The 21,378-nt window shown below is 39.0% G+C and overlaps 2 protein-coding genes across 15 annotated transcripts in view; one reads left to right on the forward strand and one right to left on the reverse strand.

The window, feature by feature from the left end:
• Window positions 1-5,522: 5,522 nt before the first annotated feature.
• On the forward strand, window positions 5,523-6,509 carry LOC139443853 (adenosine receptor A3-like). The gene has a single exon (XM_071224751.1). The coding sequence runs from the start codon at window positions 5,523-5,525 to the stop codon at window positions 6,507-6,509; it is 987 nt and encodes a 328-aa protein (XP_071080852.1).
• A 1,031-nt stretch (window positions 6,510-7,540) lies between these two features.
• Window positions 7,541-21,378, reverse strand: part of LOC139442098 (ral GTPase-activating protein subunit alpha-1-like) — an 83,915-nt gene continuing 70,077 nt past the window's right edge. For 11 of the 14 annotated variants that reach the window (XM_071222888.1, XM_071222897.1, XM_071222896.1 and 8 more), the window contains one exon: window positions 7,541-13,775. In XM_071222888.1, coding sequence (XP_071078989.1) covers window positions 13,612-13,775 — 164 coding nt within the window. In that variant the 3' untranslated portion in view covers window positions 7,541-13,611. The other 3 variants (XM_071222891.1, XM_071222890.1, XM_071222889.1) reach the window with 3 other exon arrangements.

Raw genomic sequence — 21,378 nt, forward strand, 5'->3', positions numbered from 1 at the left:
TTTGTATCATTCCAAGTGTAGAAACAGAATACCATGTTTGTTTAGTTTGTCCGTTTTATGACGATCTTAGAAGAAACTTTCTGCCAAGTTATTATTATACATCTCCATCAGAGCATCAATGTAAAGCTTTATTTACCACCAGTAATGCTTTCACAATCAATAATCTTGCCAAGTTTGCATTCTTTGCTCTTAAAATGAGGAGCAAGCAGTTGTCCATTATATAAACTACTAATTCTACCACCATATGTATATGGTCTCAGATACCCTTGTACGGATTAGTATTGATATTACTACATGCACTTGTGGCGCAACATGTTTGAATGCTTGAATATATATATATTGTAAAATGGGCCTGTGGCCTGATTTACTGAAATAAACCACCATTAGTAAAGGTTCTTGTGATAATCTGTGTTAATGTATCATATAAGTAATCTGTTCAGTGCTATTTTACAATGTTGCTTTAAGGTAGAGTTACTGTTACATGAACACGTGCAGCAGGTCAAAACATGCACTATTGTGTGATAATCAACAAAACGCCTTGTCCTGGGACCTTTTTTGTTGACCAGTGAAGGTCCGGGGTAGAATAGGTCTTCAGCAACCCATGCTTGGCGTAAAAGGCGTCTATGCTTGTCGTAAGAGGCGACTAATTGGATCGGGTGGTCAGGCTTGCTGATGCACATCATCGTCTCCCACTTGCACGGATCGATGCTCATGATGTCAATCACTGGATTGTCTGGTCCAGACTCGACTATTTACAGACCGCCATCACATAGCTGTAATATTGCTGAGGGTGGCGTTAAACAACAAACAAACAAAAACAAAACTTTTTTTGTTGCTGTTGTAAATTTTGAATTGTTTGAAAGGCATTTCTCAGAAGTTGACGGATGACAAAGGAGACACCATGTATGGATTACAACTTCCGTGTGATTTTGTAATAGTTATTACAGCATTATAAAGTAGTCGTTATACGTATACTGTGCTTACTTTGTTGTAAATCATTTTGCAGAAAAAGGGTGTGAGTGACACGTCACCCTTTCAGAAGGGGAGGAGTCACATGGGTGTTTGACATTGGGCTTTCCGGTAGCTGATCCAAGATATTGAGTGATGCATATCTTCGTTGAATACAAATATCTCGCAGAAGCAAGCTATTGGCAATACAAGCAGAAGGGGCTTCTCTAAAAAAGGATTAAATTCCACTTATTATTCAGTTTATATATAAGCTTCTTAAATGTATCCCCCCTCCCTTCTGTGTATGTTATAATGCGTGCACTGTATCTAGTGCTTTCACGGTTGCTATATTCCTTTTTCATCTTCGTTCCACTATTGCGCTAGGAGATGTTATAATGTCATGTGGCCCGTGAAGATCCGCGGTAGAATAGGTCTTCAGCAACCCATACTTGCCGTAAAAGGTGACTATGCTTGTCGTAAAAGGCGACTAACGGGATCGGGTGGTCAGGCTCGATTATTTACAGACCGCCGTCATATAGCTGGAATATTGCTGAGTGCGGCGTTAAACAACAAACAAACAAACAAATATAATGTCATGTACCAGTATAATTCAAAGTTAATATAAAACGTCAAGCCAGATAATAACCAGTCTCGATTATCCGACTTAACACATCCCATTGGGCGTGAAAGGCAAACTCCCATGCTAATCTATACTGACAATGTATCTTCAAGCTGTTTGTGTGTATTAAACTTGGATAAGATTTATTCTAGTTCCTCACACTGTTACTTAACACGTTGTTGGCTGGACCATGTTGATGGTGTTGTGGGCGCTGTTGGGGATGCTGAGGAAGTCTGAAGGCAACAAGACTAAAGTGGCCTTTCTCAAGTCATAGGCCTACAGGTTATCCAGGCGCAAAGGTTTTTCAAACTGCGGAAGGTTGTTTCATTTAGTGTTAGAATGCATTTGTCATTTAATTACTAAACATGGCTCCCCAAAGGTAAACAACACCTCAATATTCTCACCGTAAAACACGCTCACACTCTAAAACACGCTCACACCCTAAAGCACCCTCGCACCCTAAAGCATGCTTACACCCTAAAACACGCGCGCACCCTAAAGCATGCTCACGGGATAAAGACCGCTCACACCCTAAAGTACGCTCACACCCTAAAGTACGCTCTCACCCTAAAGCATGCTCACACCCTAAAATACGCTCTCACCCTAAAGTACGCTCAAACCCTAAAGTATGCTCACACCCTAAAATACGCTCTCAACCTAAAGCACGCTCTTACCCTAAAGTACGCTCACCTCCTAAAGTACGCTCTCACCCTAATGTACGCTCACACCCTAAAATATGCTCTCACCCTAAAATACGCTCACACCCTAAAGTATGCTCACACCCTAAAATACGCTCTCACCCTAAAGCATATTCACACCCTAAAGTACGCTCACACCCTAAAGTACGCTCTCACCCTAAAGTATGCTCACACCCCAAGGTACGCTCTTACCCTAAAGTACGCACACCCCCTAAAATAGGCTCTCACCCTAAAGCATGCTCACACCCTAAAGTATGCTCACACCCTAAAGTACGCTCACACCCTAAAGCGCTACACTATTACCAAAATCAGTGTGCACTCAAGTTTCATTCTCAGCTCCCTGGAGAGTATGCAACCAAAGCTGTCAGTAGAAGGTTAACAGTCAAAACCATTTCATCCGACCAGGTACCCATTCACTGCTGGGTGACATCACATGTTCTACATGAACTTCAGTGTGGGTGAAACTCTCAGGAGTCGGGCTGCCTATCCACCCATGCGCTGTACACAGGAGGGGCGGTGGGGTAGCCTCGCAGACAAAGCGATCGCTCGTCACGCCGAAGACCCGGGTTCGATTCCCCACATGGGTACAACGTGTTAAACCCATTTCTTGTGTCCCCCGCCGTGATATTGTCGGAATATTGCTAAAAGCGGCGTAAAACAATACTCACTCGCTGTACACGGGACCACGTATCACCACGTATTGAATGAGCTGTTTCAGATAAACGCCTAGTTCTGTAAATTTACTTTAGTCGCCAGGTGGGTTTGACTAGTAGTCCTGTTAAATCGATCACTATGGAAACAAAGCGTTTATGCTGGAAAACATTCTTTTGTCTGGTAGGAAAACTGTGTTCCACTTAATGACAACCTTTTGTGGGATGCTCGTCATGTATGCTTCTATTTCTTTGTACAGATGAGCTATCACTGACCACATATTTACAGTATACAAACCTAGTCATGTATATCAACATGAGCGGGAGGCAAACGGAACAGCTTGATCAACTCACGTAATGGACTGACATCTGACCTCCCCGATGAATCCCACCATTGGGACGTTGTAAATGCATTCGTGTCCACTGATAATGTTGACAGCGCTCGGAAGATAATGATAGTCAGTGAACGTATAAAAGTTGCATTTAGCTATTTGTTTACGAAAGTAAATAATGTGCGGTAGTTTGATATAATTGATTAGGGACAGGAATAAAATCAACGAGTAAATGTTCCGAAAGCAAATGTTTTCGATTATTGAGTCGGTGACAGATTGTAATATCATGCTTGATTGTCTCAGTTTATTTATCAGTTTGGAGTTGCGTCTTTCAAGTTGTGAGTGAGTGAACGGCAGAGTCGGGAAAATTGGATTTAGGATGTAATGATGTCAATTATATGCGCCACTCCAGTGACCAAGTAGTGAGTGAGTGAGTATGGTTTTACGCCGCTTTTAGCAATATCACGGCGGGGGACACCAGAAATGGGCTTCACACATTGTACCCATGTCGGGAATCGAACCTGGGTCTTCGGCGTGACGATCGAACGCTCTAACCACTAGGCTACCCGACCGCCCCCAGTGACCAAGTAAATGTTCATGTTACAATGTTCTTACACTGGCCAATGGATCAACGTGCACTCGAATTTCATTCTCAGCTCCATGGGGAGTACATGTTTATATACAACCCAAGTTGTCCTATGAGGCGATAGGTTTACAACCCCTTCACATCTCATCCAACCGGGTATCCATTAACTGCTACGGAAATAAAGGCATATTTCAAACATCGTTGCTTTCTAGGAGATTTATCACGTGAAACATTCACATGTAGTCCAGTAATGGGCAGGATCGAAGACCTAGAAACACTCAGAAGACCGGCTTGCCCGGTAACCCATCCACCTACTCTCCGTGGCCTCGTGTGTGACCCGTGCCCGCACCACAGGTCCGGAGCTAGCCTATTGGTTTAAGCATTCGCTCGTCACGCTAAAGGCCCGGGTTCTATTCCCAACATGGGTATAAAGTGTGAAGCCCATTTCCGGGGTCCACAAGACCAAGTGCCGCGACACATTGCTGTAGACATCTCACCTATACGAAGTAAATGTAGGTGAGGTGAGGTGAGGTGAGGTGAGGTGAGGTGAGGTAAAATGGGGTTTAACGTCGCGTCCAAGATTATTGCACTTATATATAGCGACGTGCATGTACGTGTGTGTGTGTTTGTATGTCTGCTTGTACTAGTCCGGACTGATGCCGATTTATAGTGCTAGCTCACTGAGATACCATGCCGCAGTTTAACATGAATACCCCACTCAGACAGTATACTGACTCCGAGCTGACCAGTCCTTGTTTTAGCCCCTTAATGCCGAGCCCTGACAGGGTAACAACAAGTACCATCTTTAAACGTCTTTTTGGTATGACACGGCCGGGGGATCGAACTCCGGACCTTCAACTTTCCGGGCGGTCGCTCTACCATTAGACCACGGGGGCGGTCTCTATCAATTAGAGAGAGTTTCGTGAACCTTTTGTGTGCACAGTGTGAGTTACGTTGACATGACATGGAGATATCTGCGACCGACAATTATGCAGGTCTTGTGGGGAATACTTCCATCTGGTTAATTACAGGCAGCGTGGTCAGGCATTACTGGTAGTAACAAATTTTCAGTGGTATTTATATTGAGAGAGATTACGGGCACAAAATTGCTACTTGTTATTTACAAGTGCTTGGTTTGAGGCCGTTATCAGAAACCCCATCCAGTGTTGATAGGCGTCTATTGTGACATGAAAGCCAGAATGATTTAAGTATATTGCACTTGTGGAGTAAATGGGTTCTCAGATCGCGGTGCCCCCACACAATCCGACTACAAGACAAACACGGGCACTGGTGGAGAACACGCACCTGCTCACACAGATAACCGAGGAAATATTCATATGAAGCCACATTCTTCATTAGTTGCCCCAGATTACCGAGCAGATAGGCTGGTCGTTGAAGGAGCCATATCATGAATGAGACCAACATAGTAGCTTCAGATGTCCGACATGCATTAGGAGTCAATGTGGTGGCTTCGTGCGGACTCGTAAATGTGTGGCATGGCAACATGAATCAGTTGTCATCTGCACTGTTAGAAACATTTTTGTTTTGACATGAACATAATAGCACGAATATGGTATATGGATGCATTGTCGTCGGATCCATTGGACATTCGGCGTTACGTCTCCGAGACCTGTTCAGTATTTTCCCTGAACTGTGATAATAAGAATAAAGAGATTCAACGCATCCACTATGTCAGCCAACGCGACAAACCCGGAACTACATGGAATCAACACCTACGTTGTCGTTATTGTCTGTGTCCTTGCTGACACCCTCAACATTCTGAACAACGTCATCATCATATTCATCACCTACAGGATGTCGGGCATCAAGGAGGTATCGGGAGTGTTGATCTGCAACCAGGCACTTGCAGATATTGGTGTCGGCGTGACGTTCATGGTCTACAGCTGCGCTGATGCGTTCCATTATCAAGGGCACACGATTTTTCTTGCTCTGGGTTGGATGAGGATATTTGCGTTCATCTTTTACAGCGAGTCAATGCAGATGCTGGCTGCCATTGCCTGCAACCTTTGCTTCGCCATCTGTCGGGCACATGACTACGCGATGCATATTACAATCAGACGGGTTTGTGTTTTGATTTTCCTGACATGGATGATCAACATAGCCCTGTCTTTGTTAGACCTATCATCCGACACATTCAACAGGTCCCGAGCATTGCCCCACATGTTCTTAGCAGACCAAAATGCTTCTGACTGGTGGATTATTGCATTAGATCTGACAACACTTCTGGTAATACCTCTCGGTGTCGCTATTGTCAGCTTCGTGAAGATTTTTCAGTTCGCTCGCACGTTCAGCGACCTTCAGAATGTCAACTCCCGAACCACAAGGCACATCCGTCACGCCATGTGCATACTCGTTATAGGAATCATATACATGCTGACATTTCTCCCTGTGGTGGTCACCCAGATGGTCCTCAAGTCTCGCACCGCCGCCAGCTACGGTGACAGTGTCATCAGCCTCACGGCCCTGTTCATCAACTACGCCTACATGGCCCTGAAACTGCCTCTGCTCCTCGCCCTGTTCAGGTCGTATCGGGAATCAGTCACCCAGATTCTCTGCTGTTCAAATAGGCGAGTTCATGACGTCAATGAAATGAAAGTGTACACGTCTAATCGACACCTAACGGAAGCACAACAAACTGATAACAGTGAACAGTAAAAGAAATTGTTTCCCTTACACCGCATGCGGATTTCGGCAGTAGTTTAGACATAAGGATCGAATGGGTTGTGTGTGTAGCCTGGTTGATTGTGTGTCGTTGTTCATGCGCCCGCATGTACCATACTTGATTACTAAACAAGCCTACGCGATTTCGTCCGGAGGTCATCTTAATATATTCGGTGTTTTCCTGGTCGATTCTGATGGTATTTTCTTTATGAATACATATTTATCGAGGATACACACAGCATGTATGACGTGTTAAGAAATATGTTGACTTGACATGTGTGGCTGTGGTTGTTCCGACTTTATCCCAAGTGCATGATTTATATAAAGTATATAGTAAGCATGTGGTGAACAGATAACCATGGAATTTCCTGGACTTTCTTGGACTAAGGGTTGCATGTCTGGCGTAGAGCCCTTGGACATCCCATAAACAATGTCAGCTTTCCAGGGCCTAGTTACATCAAAACCAGATATGTGCACAGATATACCTTGAGTGAGTACATAGTGTTTCAGTTTAATGACACCAGTACCTGTTTGTCTCTTTAGTGAAGTCCAGAATCACAGGTACAGCGATGATAGAGCAAAGATCACGGATCATAACTTGGGGAAAATGTAGGGTTCAAACAAATGATGAGCCGATCCTTGCATCGCTAAGGAACGCAACTTTGCACCATCAAGTGCAGTGGCTATCACATTTGTGCCACCCCTGGTCCCCATCACATACCTATAAAGCATGTTCTACCTTTAAGACTGACTAGCTGCCCTTGACAACCAACAGAGAGGAAGTCATAACATCATCACATCAATTGAGTAGGTTGGATTAGTGGCTGCTTTGGACAATGAGGAAATCTGGGATTCAACTCATTGTCATAGGATTCTGGCACATCGAAAGTGCCAACTCGGTACTGTGATTTGTGACACCTCAGACAACGGGGCCACTCGTCCCCTCACACCATATTAACTATTTGCATCCAAGTATTTTGCAATCAACTCAAAGTGCAGAAATTATCAACAGGAAACTGTTTGTGTAAAAAACAAAACATTTATTCTTGAACAATACAAGTCAAAATGGCCAAATGCTCCACATGTTAACAATCAGACATGGTGATATGTTCTTATGTTAATTCACTCTGAACATTGTTGATTGCTTGATGTTAAAAATACATTTTTATATAACTTACTTCATTATCCAAATAAATACTTAGTGCTATTGAGTATACATGTAATTGAAATGGAGAGATGTTCACATTTCTTATCACTACAATAGTATTATCATATTGACATATAAATAAATCTCTTATCAGCTTAACACTGGAGCATATGATTAATATTGATCATACAAGACATTCATATTTGCTTCTTTGCTGGGAGAATATTGCACTAGTGGACATTGATATGTGGTCAACGTAACACAAACAAAGAAAACATGTATAATATCAGCACTTGATCTGAACCACAGACACAGACTGGAGGTATATCAACATGGACAGAACATATACACAGCATCAAACTGCAGGATTCCTGCAGGCTTCACTAAAATCACCTCCCTGTTGTAAAAACTAGGAAGTGCAGCTCATAAAATTATTTGTAGGCATTGAGTGTACAGTTCATATATGTAGGTATTGTGTGTGTAAGCATTGAGTGTGTGGCTTCTGTTTATGTAGGCATTGAGTGTGTGGCTTGTTTATGTAGGCATTGAGTGTGTGACTATTGTTTATGTAGGCATTGAATGTGTGACTATTGTTTATGTAAGCATTGAATGTGTGACTATTGTTTATGTAGGCATTCAATATGTAACTTCTGTTTATGTAGACATTGAGTGTGTCGCTTCTGTAAATGTAGGCATTCAATATGTAACTTCTGTTTATGTAGACATTGAGTGTCGCTTCTGTAAATGTAGGCATTCAATATGTGACTTCTGTATATGTAGGCACTGAATGTGTGACTGCTGTTTACGTAGACATTGAGTGTGTCGCTTCTGTAAATGAAGGCACTGAATGTGTGACTATTGTTTATGTAGGCATTCAATATGTGACTGCTGTTTACGTAGACATTGAGTGTGTGACTTCTGTATATGTAGGCATTGAGCGTGTGACTATTGTTTATGTAGGCATTGAGCGTGAGACTATTGTTTATGTAGGCATTGAGTGTGTGACTATTGTTTATGTAGGCATTCAATGTGTGACATATGTGTATGTAGGCATTGAGTGTGTGGCTTCTCTTCATACAGGAGTTCAAATTCAAATTGAGATATAATGCAGGCCAAACATGACAATAATGAAATACTTTTGATAAATTTAGAACTAGTTTGCACTTATTAACACCAGCAAGTTAAAGAATGCATTACATATGTGCTGCAAGTATGGTGTTTAGCCTACACAGATGCAAGGGCTGCACACACTACTTCTCGGACATTCACTCAGCCATGTGAACAGTTACACTCATAATCATTCTGAGCAATAAATGAGCTTGAACATACATGAATTGTTGCAGTACATCAAATATATTTCACTTCAGAAATCTTGATTGAATAAATAACAAAGGGTTATGATACAATGGTCGCAGTAAGGTAATGGGATTACATAATGCAAATGATCACCTATAACAAGGAGGAAAGTATAATGTTTACCTTCATAACAAAAGCAAGAACATACACGTGTGTATACAGTCCTTGCTTTACTGTCTGCAATGGCATGTCCTAGTGTATAACATGCCCTGTCCCCTAACAGTACAGTTGTGTGGAGGGTAGATTGCATTATACAGCAATTATATTTCCCCACGATAAACACATTACCACTAGCAGCGGCATGGAAATAACAGAAATAGCATTTAACCAAATGCCTTCAGAAGTACCCCAGTCAGTCCTTCAATTAAACTATGTGGTGATAAAAAGTATTCACTTTTCGTTAATATATAATATGCATCAACAATTATTTTAAGTTTAATATATACTCCACCATACACTTGTAAACCTTAACATCTAAATATCTCCAAGAAATATTGATACTCCTGAAAACTACATGTTTATTTATCTTACCACGGAAGAGCTGATTTATAATGTGTTGTGTAACTATTTCATAATGGTGGACCCGAGATCTTTATTTGTAAGAATAAAAAGACTCAACTGCCCCCAGCATTTGCTCCTGTAGCTGCGTATCATACACAAGAAAATATGCCAACTCCAGGTAAATTCTTAAAAACATTTCATTTGGATATTTAAATCATAATTAAAATAGAGAATGGAGTCCCGTAGCTCACCTAGGCCTTCATCTTGTGATAAGTGAAGGTCAAGGGGTTCCAGTTAAATGTTCACAAGGTCTTATGGCATATTGATCAATCAAATAAATGATGCTTGCGTGACATAGGAGAAATGCACATACATGGTACATAGTGTGTCATTTGATCGAATTAAACATTACATATGCAGATAGTCAATAATGTCAAGGTCTGTATACACACATCACTGAACACAGAGGAAACACGCACAAACGCACAAACACACATCAGCTGTTCTATAGAGAATCTCCCCTCTCTGTATCAACATCCACAATCACATGTCTTATAATAGCTCACAAATACTTAAAAGAATATATTGTTTTGTTTTGAAGACAACTGATGGCAACAACAGATATGGTCTGTTAAGGATCTGTTCTCTCATAATGCTGATGTAAAGACCGACTTAGTTGGCTGCTGCATCAAATACTGGTCAACTAGTATGAGGCAGTTTCTTAATCATCAAAAAACGTTTCCCTCAGCTTACATAACAAAATACTACACTACCTCTGAGGGTTCTTATGACTAAAAACAAAGTGAGGAAGGTTTTACACGGGTCAACCTCAGCTGAAGCCAAATATGTAAGTATCAAATTGTATATATTTTGTATGTTCTATTCTATAATTTTGAAGGCTTGTTTTAAGAAATGTCATAACAAATGGGTGCATACACTGAGCTGAAGTGTGGTCTAGTGCATGCTGTATCTACAGCAAGCCTACATCCCTCCACTGCCACAAGGTTATACCTCAACCCCAGCTGTCTACTGTCTCAACACTCAACTGACAAGGACCTGGCTCAATAGATACAAATCTGGTAACAACAAATACAAATTAATTTCTTCCAAAGTTTTCAAAAACAAGCAGAGGTCTTCCTTTTAAATAAATTTTAACTTCATAATAGAAATCCTCTACAGTATTTGAAACAGAGCATTGGATTGTGTATAACAAGAATATCCCAATGTGACTTGTCACTAAGAATTGTCTACCCATGTATAGAAGATGAGCAGTGTTCATAGATAAATTGAAAAACCCTTTATTTTTATCTTTCTTTTTTGATTTATTATTGTCTGCTGAAATTGTTCAAAAGTGAAACCTTACATTGAAAAATAAACATGCATATTTTAAACATTTTGGGGAAATCAACAGTTAACATTTGTTAATTTGCCTCATGACATATTTACATAGAAATTCAATAATACGATTTACCACGGTGCATCACAATCAATCTTCCACTGCATTGCTTCATTATCTTCATCGCCCTAGATCCAGATCCCGTTCTGTCAGTCAAGTGTTCTCGGGTAAAAAGCAACCTCAATACACTACCCAAACCAACAAGCGATAAAAGTTTTGAGCCAAGAAATACTAGTTTGGCCAAGTCGGATTTGTCAGTGTCTCTACATAACATGCAACAGTTCACCATACTGAGTAGAACCTGAGGGCAACATTGCACCATACACCTATACCACTTAACAAGTCTTAAGGATCCTTCATGTCAGTTTTGGTAAAAATAACATCTCTGTCATAATACTGTTGTAACATATAAAACATACATTGTTATGGCTAGATATGACATCATTCATCATGCAAAAAAGATTTACAAAATACACTTGTTTCCTGCTGTATAGAACACCTATATCATTTGGTAAAATAAATATAATCAAGCAAATACATTTAGGTACATGCAAAAATATTCAGTAAAGATATGCCTATATTTTTCCTGTAATTTGTCTGTGTGATGATCGTCTAGAAGCATCTAAACTGAAATGCTAAATTGAAGAATTGGGAATCCTTAATCAAAATTGAGTGGTATATATATTAAAGCTCCAGTCTATCACTACATAACATAGATATCTTATGACATGTGCATATGTACAAGAATGCTGAGAAAAATACATAGCAACAAGATAATTACAATTTGCATAGATTGATTAAAAAAACATGAAAATATCAGCATTCAACACATGACATCATGTCACTATTAAACCCCTGCAGATGTGAACCTTATTCCATACTGACTTGTAATCAAATGTGTTCAATATTTATTCTCTGAGCATAATTGCACATGTGAAAGATATGATGGTATATAAATCATGTTGTCGACTAGCACTTGAAAAACGTAATAAATCTGTCATCTCATGAGAAAAGTAGTAGCAACAGAAGTAACTTAAAGCATCCTCATTCTGGCAATGACATCCAAGACTGGACTTGACTCTTCCCTCGTTTGATGTCGCTATGTCACTTGTACAAAGGCTGTCAGCTTCACATGTGAAGAAAGTCAAAAATGAATTTTACATCTACTTAAGGAACCCAACCAGAACGTGCATGGTGCTGACAAACCAAGTTTCATCAGTGGCTAAATCTGGTATTTGAACTCAACATCAACCGAGGGACACAAATTAACTTAAATTAATAAAAAACCTTGTTCCATACTATGCTACTTACATCCAAAGCTGAACTCTTTGTCTTATAGTGACTGATTAAAACCCCATATTGATGACTGTCATGATGGCCAACAGAGTTCTGGTCAGGTAAGGAAACCCATTGCTGGGGCTACACACTCACAGAGTGCACATCTTATTGTCACCCTTCCCTGATGATCAGATATCTCAGCACTTTCTGCCTGAACAGAACCTCATGAAATAAAGTTCACAGATCAGTCAAATTAGAATCACCCTCAGGCAAATACACATCAATAATTTTGTGTTAATAAATTAAAACATTCAATATCCTAAAATAAGAAAATAAAAGTCTTTCGATTAAAACATTTCATTTATTGCTACATAGTCTAGATTTTATCTGTCATCAATGGCAAAGTAGACTATGTGACCAAGCTAAACAAGTGTGTAAAAAATTGAAAGAAAACAATACAGAAATTAAAATGACACTATTTGTTTTGGCACAAAAACAACTGGTCGTCAAATAAGACCACTTTTCACAGTTAAACCAACTAACTATAACAATCACACATGATGTTCTGATGTATAGCTTCATATCTTTAGCATGTTCCACAACATAACAATTAATCACTATTCCTAATGCATCTAAAAGATTTAAAAAACAAAACAACTTTGAGTGACCTCATCTTAACAGATCAAAAAGGATTCAGCCCTGAAGTATTGACACAGTGTTACAATGAAAAAGTAGCTGTGCTTTGAGAGGTGGCTTACAGATATAAACTGGATGTCTCTCGACCCACCAGACACAGGTAATGGTATTAACGACATGTTCCCGTAATTGACAGAAGTAACTGATGAGTTTATTCACTGTGACTATACGCTTCAGTCAACATCTTGGAGTAATGCCTTATTTGTGGTTACTACTGTTGGATACTTGGAGCCATCTTAGGCGATATGAAAAACAAAATAAATATTGCCCTAGCTACACAATGTACAGCAACACCTGAGATACCTGATACTAACTGTGACATAATGCTACACTAAACTCCAGACATTATTGGGGACTTTCTAATCAATTTGTTATTCAAATCCATAACAAATATTTATTGCTTGAGGATGAGAACTGCCCCATTATTCTTTACTCTAACATATCCAAGTTGTTGGTATCTAGCATATCACCTTTTCCAGGTAAAACGTCTGTGAAAAGGTCATTTTAGGTAAAGAAATGTGATGCAATCCAAAGGTATTGAACAGGACCACATTTCTACAACCTAGGAGTGAGCTTCAGCGAACATCATGAACACAACTGACTGGAAGAGTATATATGGCTAGAAATAAATAACATTTCCTTTCAAAGATGCCCAAGAAGGAAAATTATGATCCACATCCAATAGGATGATTACAACAAGGAAGATCAGAAACTAAAGGATGTCACTTCTTATTCTTTGACTTGGGGCTTCCAGGAGGTGTGAAGATGTTGGGGTTTGGGGCACTGGTTTTAGAGGCTGAAGACTTCCTACTCCTCATGGACCATCGTCGTGGCGACCGCACCATCTTGGAGTCAGTCTCATCCATGTCAGTTCCAGACTCGCTTCCTGCAACCACCAATAATGGTTATACTACCATGCAACCAGAGACTGGTTATCTTAGCATATCAGCTGAGATTCTTTTACGAATTATCAATATTTAAGTATTAGTTTTCTAATCCAATTTATATATGATTACTTTAGAATGCATTTTCTCTTGAAACAATTAGAATTGTGCTTAATTAAAAGATCATATCTTATCATTTAATAATGCAAATTTCTGGAGTAAATCTAATGAACAAAGTTTTTCAGGATACTTTAAAAACATGCTTCAGTAGAAATCAGATTGAGAAAAACATGCTGCCAAACAACAGACTAAACTTAAACTGAAACTATTCAAATGCTGCATGCCGAAAACTGAGCCTGCAGAGTGACACTGAGTCAATGTTACTGTACAGCCATACAACATCATGTAACTTGTACACTATGTTCAGGCATAGCCACTTCACAAATACATGTTATCTACAATGCTAAATTTAGAAACAGAAACATCACCATCTACAACTAAAAAATGCAATAATTCAAACCAAACTAAAAGTAACATTTATCACATGCATGTGTTCGTTACATTCTCAAAGATGTGCACATTCAACTGAGAACACGAGTCAACAAATGATCAACTAATGCAGAGAAACTGAAAATAAAGCAAACTCCATTGAAAATTAAGGTAATTATGACTTACCATGGCCATCCCAAAGTGAAAGCATGATTCAGGGAAAAAAATAGACCTCTGCTCAACCAACACTACTTGCAGTAACGTGTTTGTCAATACTGATGAACACCCTGATATGAGGCACATTGGCAGAAACCTCTGGTCCATTATAGTGACTAGCACCCTCGATGCATCATCCAACCATCCAGGGTACAATATCTCCATTCACTACTATAGCTTCGTTTTTGTTCAGGTGAACAGTTGACTTGCCTTTGCATGTGTTTGTGATGGGTGCCACCGGTGGGGCAGGATATGTTCACCTGGTATCATTACTATTTGATAGTGATTCATAAACAGATGCTCATGATAGGGTTGGATTTGTTCAATCGACTCTACTTTATGCAGAGATTTCTATTGGATATGAAAAGGGTTTTGTTCTTTATTTCAAAGTCCAAACCAACTATACTTCTTTTAATTGAAACGATCATCAATCATATCCTTGATCACTGATCACTCAAACTTGTCGACTTAGATGTTGGTGGATATATATTAATGACATCTTGTAAAGTCCATCACAAAAGATTTCACCATTGCACAATTCCTTCTATATGAGACCTGGAACATATCAATCAACCTCGTACCTCAAAGCTGGCTCGTCTGAGGCTGCAAATTTGAAATTGGTTCTATGCCAAACTCATGTCAAAAAAGTGTTTTCCATTGGTTGTTTCAATCAAGTTCATGAGTGAAGAATAATGCGTACGAAGTTGCTGGTGAAGGAGGTGGAGATGACGACCTCGGAAACGAAGCGATGGTGGTGGAGGGTACCAGAGTAAGTATATATCCTACTGAATGGAGACATGAAACACTGGATAGTCAATGGTGCCTCTGATTTGCCAAACTTGTAGAAACCTTGCATTTGTCAATACAGATTAACATACCCATATGTGAACTGCATCATCCAAATGGCTGTTCTTTGAATGACAATTTATACCTTAGAGATACATTCTTCCCAAAATTAGTGTAAAAAGAACTATCTCAATTAGTAATTCTGTACCTTAAGGACTCATTCTTCACAAAATGGAAGAATGTTTTGTATTTGTCATTTTGTATAGTTTCAAGTTTTCCCTTCATACAACACATGTGATGAGTTGTAGGACAAAAGTTATTACTTCTACATATCATATAGTCAGCTGGTATCCACCCGAAACTCAAACTGCAAATGGTGTTAGTTGGACAAGAATATGTGACATAACATTTTGTCATTCTGTGTGAATTGTGATAAGGTCTTGCCACAGCATTGTTAAATCACAGACCCAAATGCAGAGTGACATCACTGATGAAGGTTCATTCCTTTCAGCAAGCATCTCATAGACTTTGATAAGAGTAGAGACAATTCATAAAGGTCACAGACTTAAATAATGAATGGAACAGTTTGGAATTGTCCAGGACTCACTATGTGAACAACTCCCCAACCCGAGGAATATGACGAATCCATGAACTATATAAAGAAGCGCGCGGTAATGTTGAGGGCTGAACACCTATCCCTGTATCAAAAATAATACAAAACAAATAAAACAAACTGAGGAAGACAACTAACTACATCATGCATGGAGGTTATATAGTGGTGTCTTGGGGAAGCTATTCAGGGGATCTAATGCTAACACTTTTTGTGTCCAAGAATTTAAAAAAAGGCCTTGAAATATTTTTTGCTTCTTAACATAGTAGTTCAGTGAATGTGTGGGATGGTAAAAGTAAAACAAGAACCTGGAAGAGGCATGACTCACACACTGTGTTTGTCATGTATGTTCACCAGAAATGAAATGATTCCAAAATGATGTAAAGTGTTATACTATGTAATTAATAAGCAGTTGTTAAACACCGGTAAGCATGATAACCTGAATGGTGCAACAGAAGAGCCACAATACACCACTTCTCCCTAGAACCAATTCCACTGGTCAGAGGGAGAAACTAACATTTCTAGTCCACTAGTCCTTATAATTATATCATATTGCAAAACCCTTAAATATGTCAAATTTCTACTAGTCCTTATGATACCTTTAGAGCAGTTTGGCAAGGACTACAGGACTAGTGCCAATTTCCAACGCTGTTGGTGGAATGATTACTTGCCAAACTTAACTGATAATTAAATCCTGTAATTACAGTTCAAAGACTGTACAAACGGCATTTAATGTTTGTTGTCTTGTAATTTTTTTTGCTGGTGGTCCCATTAACAGATGATCGAAAACAACAGATGGTTACTGGTAAATCTCCAATCATGTTACTATCTGAATCCAATAATAGACCAGCATTGTGTTCTGTGGGAGAAGTGGTATACGGTCACAAGAACCCAATCTAAACCACCATCACTCTGATGCAGCAACTACAAAAAGGAAGAAAGACAATATCAACAAATAAAAATGTCTGTGAAACAAAACAAAGCTCCACTTTGGCACTTCTGACACAACACCGACAACAACTCATCAAACAGTGACAACCCAAGTCTAGCTAGGGACAAGTTCAGGCCAGTAAATAGCATCCCGTCATCCACACTTGCCAAGTTAGGACAAACTACCTCCTGACTACAATGTATCAAAGTCATTGCTGTTGGAGCGTTGCCGTCGGAAACCAGATGGCCAGAATATGGCACCTGGCGCTGTGTGGTGATGGTGAGCTACAAATCAATAAACGCTAGTCAGCATCAATGATATACAGCAGTTGTAACATAGCGAGGTTACAGTTTGTATCAACTATCATCACTACAGAAAAACTTTGTTATGGCCAGTCCTAGTTGGGAAAGAACTGCCTTTGTACGAAACTATTTTCGTTTCATTCTTTTTGAAATCTTTGACAAGGATAGTATTTTCAAAATGACATTGACAGCTATAGTTAAAAATGTGTGTGAATTTGCAAGTCTTCTGTGAAGATTTTTCGTCCTGAAACTGCATGACATACCCACTGATAGTTAATAGCCAAATAACACTTTTTCTAGTTTCAATTCAAAAGAGAGTTTCTCTACTGCCAATTTATACTGCATTAGAAATAGTAAATGACAGGAAAATAGGATTAAAGCTAGGAGGAACCCAACTCAGTTCTTAAATGGTAACAAACAAGATTTGTTGCATATTGAATATTTTATTTTATATCACTGTTTTCTTACAAAAATCCCAGTAATAACCATTATTGATACAAAGCCACATAAGCACTGTGCAAAGATTAATGTTATAATACATGATTGATATAAAATCTCACAATCAAAATCACAGATAAGGTTTGGTATTTTAACAGTCATACAATCTTAAAATACATTCAAATAGACCAGGGATCTCTGCACCATCAAGGCAAAGATTATTTTGAATTGAGTTGATTACAACCAAACTGTTACAAAATGTAAAGATATGTAACTCAAGACATATGCCTATTCCTACATATGGCTGTGACACATTCACACTGATTCACGCACACTGTCTTGGTGATGCTCTCAGAGGAACTTCAGAACAGGTAATGGCTGATGGTACACCTCATATCAGAGACAGAGAAACACATACCCTGTATAACATATACAAGGACACCCTAACAAACTAATTCTTGCCTTGAAGTGACCATGACATTTGTAAGACGTTTACTTGCTAATTATCACAAGCCTGAAGTTACCCCCTCCAATGAGGATTCACCTGTACATCAGCTTAGACGTACTTGTTTTGTTATTTGATGTGTGTGTTATAGCTACATATGAATGATTTCTATACTGAATGATTAATTTCATAAATGCATCATTAACAAAAATACAACTATAACAAAATTAACAGTGCATAGATGGCATTGAAGATATCTTACGATTGTGGACACTTCACCTCCTCTAATTTTCATCATTTTTTTACATAAGATCCTGTAGTTCCAGTCACATGTGTCATGTATGGATCCGTTCCGTCTCTGTACTTTAGGCTGACACTACCCCTAACAATCTCCAGTTTGTCTAAACTGTTTTGTTTGTTGTTTTAAACTCACCAATATTCAAGCCAATGCTGCCAACATGGCCTGTAAACAATTGAATCTGCACCAAAGAGACCAGTGGTTGATATGAGTGATTTATCACACTGTTTGGGTACGATAACACACTATCAACCACGTCAACTGACCATCAGAACCCATTTAGCTGCCTCATACTACAAGCAACAGAGTGCTGTGGACCTACTCAAAGCCAAGTCTCCACAGGTGCAGTCTGTCCTGAAATACCTTAGACCTCTAGATAAGTAACAAATTCAGATGAACTCTGGAAGGAACCCTTTGTATTTGTCTGAAACCAAAACAACTTCCATTCTTTCAGGGTTGCAATCTACAATATCCATCTTTTGAAATATCTTTGCCTAGTTAAGGGTGAATGGACCATATGTTGGATAAAATATAGGGATGTATGTGAACATACTGAGAACATCTGAGGCTTCTGTCACATGTTTGGCAGGAGTAATGATAAATAAACACAAATATCCAGCATAAACAAATGATGGGTGCCCGATAACAACAGTGAACATCTGACATGATACTGTCATGATTATTGTCTAGCGTATCAAGATATCCACAACTTTAACACAACCACAGAAATATATGTCCCAATGATCTACCCCTAGTAACCAAATATGACTTTCTTGTCCAGGTCAACAAATAAACAATTCATGAATCTCTATTTCTGCTAGCCTTGTTTTGCAAGTCTACAAGTCTGTCAAAGAAATACTCATTTCAAGTTCACTCATCATTTGCTAGATTGTTCTTCCTTCCTGAAATGGAGGTGTTTTCAAGAATTACCCTGAAATCTTTTGTTCTTGTCTTAAAACTGATTTCTTTCTTTCATTAAGTTGACCCATTTGTAACTTGTAAGCTTGGTTTAGAAAATGTTTAAAATAAAGAATAAAATTGTTATGGAACTAAACTGCTTGTATCCACTGTTTTCATGTTTTGAAGATAAGGTGACTTTTCAGAAAATAAATTTAACCTTAAACCAAGGGCTCTATAAGAAACACAAACAATGGTCCTGTTAGTTAAGTGTGCTTCAGTAACCCCACTTTGAACATTGTTTCAGTTATATCACAGCATGTCAAATTAATGTTTGAGGAAAGCCTGAAGTGACATTTCGCCTTTCTACATTTACCACTTGGGTGCAATAAATTACAGATAGGGTACAGCCAAACCAAAGATCATAATCAGAGTGAATGTAGGATTCAATCCTACGATTGTAGTATTCTGGCACACAAAAGGGACACAACTCTGCACAGGGAATTGAAAAGCCTCAAGCGACAAGGCATCATCTGGAGGAGTCCATGTCCACAAAACAGAACACTGACAATTTGTTGTGGCTTATTGACCTTCTTGACCACCTCCATAATGATCAAATATACCCCTAATCCTTTCCTCAGAAACAAATAGAGAGACTGGAATGTCATTTCTTAAAGTTTGACTATGATTGGCAAGAATGATTGACATGTGACATGCATCTGTGACAAACTATTATCATGATCTGCTACACAACTGAAACAAAATAATAATATGTTCATGATAGTCTATGTGGTTGAAATTAGGGTTTACTTATTTCAAAAACAAAATTGATGTCAAAGTGCATGTCAACATTTTACTCTTCCGATTTCTGCAGAATAGTTTATTTGTTTGTTGTTTAACGCCGCACTCAGCAATATTCCAGCTATATGACGGCGGTCTATAAATAATCAAGTCTGGACCAGACAATCAATTGATTGACATCATGAGCATCGATCCACGAAATTGTGATATGATGACATGCATCAACCAAGTCAGTGAGCCTGACCACCAGATCCCGTTAGTCGTCTCTTACAACCAGCATTGTCGCCTTTTCATGGCAAGCATGGGTTGCTGAAGACCTATTAGATATTTCGTGTCAACGATCCTCCCAGAAGTAATTCAGTATAAAGGTTTGATAAATCTTCACTTGTATGCCATTTTGCTCCTGTAAACAAATTGATTATATACTTTTAATGCGGTATGTGGATGGATGGATGGATGGATGGATGGATGAAGAAATGAATATTGCACATAATGCTGCATCAGCAACTTTTCAATCGTTTGGAGAGCTACCTATGTTACTTGATTGTTTTCAATGAAAAAATTCTTCTAACCATTTTTGTCATTTCATTTCTCATTTCATTATAATGCCCATTGTCATGATAAAATACATGTATATTTTAGATGGGGCTAAAGATCAGTGAACAAAGTCTAACACAGAAAAATGAATTATGTTCAATTCTGTTTAAATTAGCTGTCCACCTCTACCTGTGGTGCCAGTTTCTTTGGTGTTCAACTGGCAAGCGCTTACTTTATTTATCCTTATCTTAGCACGGATGTCTTGAAATGGATGAAACAAACTCCTGGTTGTCTTGAACTCAAGTATAGTTCCAATGGTAAAATAAGTTAAAGTTACCCTGACAAGTCAGAAATTAATGCTGCTTTTTCCCATGACACAATGAGTTATGACATACAGATTCTGTAATAGCCGCTGACAATTTATTGGCAAGTAAGTTTAAAATTACTCATACCTCTTGTGTCAATGAATAATTTTCTCTTCAAGATGGAGCATGGTATCTTAATGGTGAATTATTACAGCCTTAGTACAAGTAGAAATGTATTGTACAGACTCTTTCAAAATTAAAATGAGAAACTTGTGTTACTGAAAGAGTTGTGGACAGTATAGGGCAAAACGTCCTCCTCGTATTACTGGTAGAAACAAAGTAAGGTCTTTCTGATGATGTCTTATTGTCTACAGTTTACACTGATTCAGGGCAAATATTCACATATTTCTGTAGAAAACCTAGACTGTCAAGATAGCTGCCTCCCCTTGAAGCCACTTCTCTGCATGCCTGTTTGCTTCAAGCTGCTCCCCTTGAAGCCAATCCTCTTCAAGCTGCTCTGCTTCTCACAGTCTCCAGGCATACAGAACAC

Source organism: Haliotis cracherodii, unplaced genomic scaffold, assembly GCF_022045235.1.
Source record: "Haliotis cracherodii isolate W230 unplaced genomic scaffold, xgHalCrac1.p SCAF_5, whole genome shotgun sequence".
Taxonomy (NCBI): Eukaryota; Metazoa; Mollusca; class Gastropoda; order Lepetellida; family Haliotidae; genus Haliotis; species Haliotis cracherodii.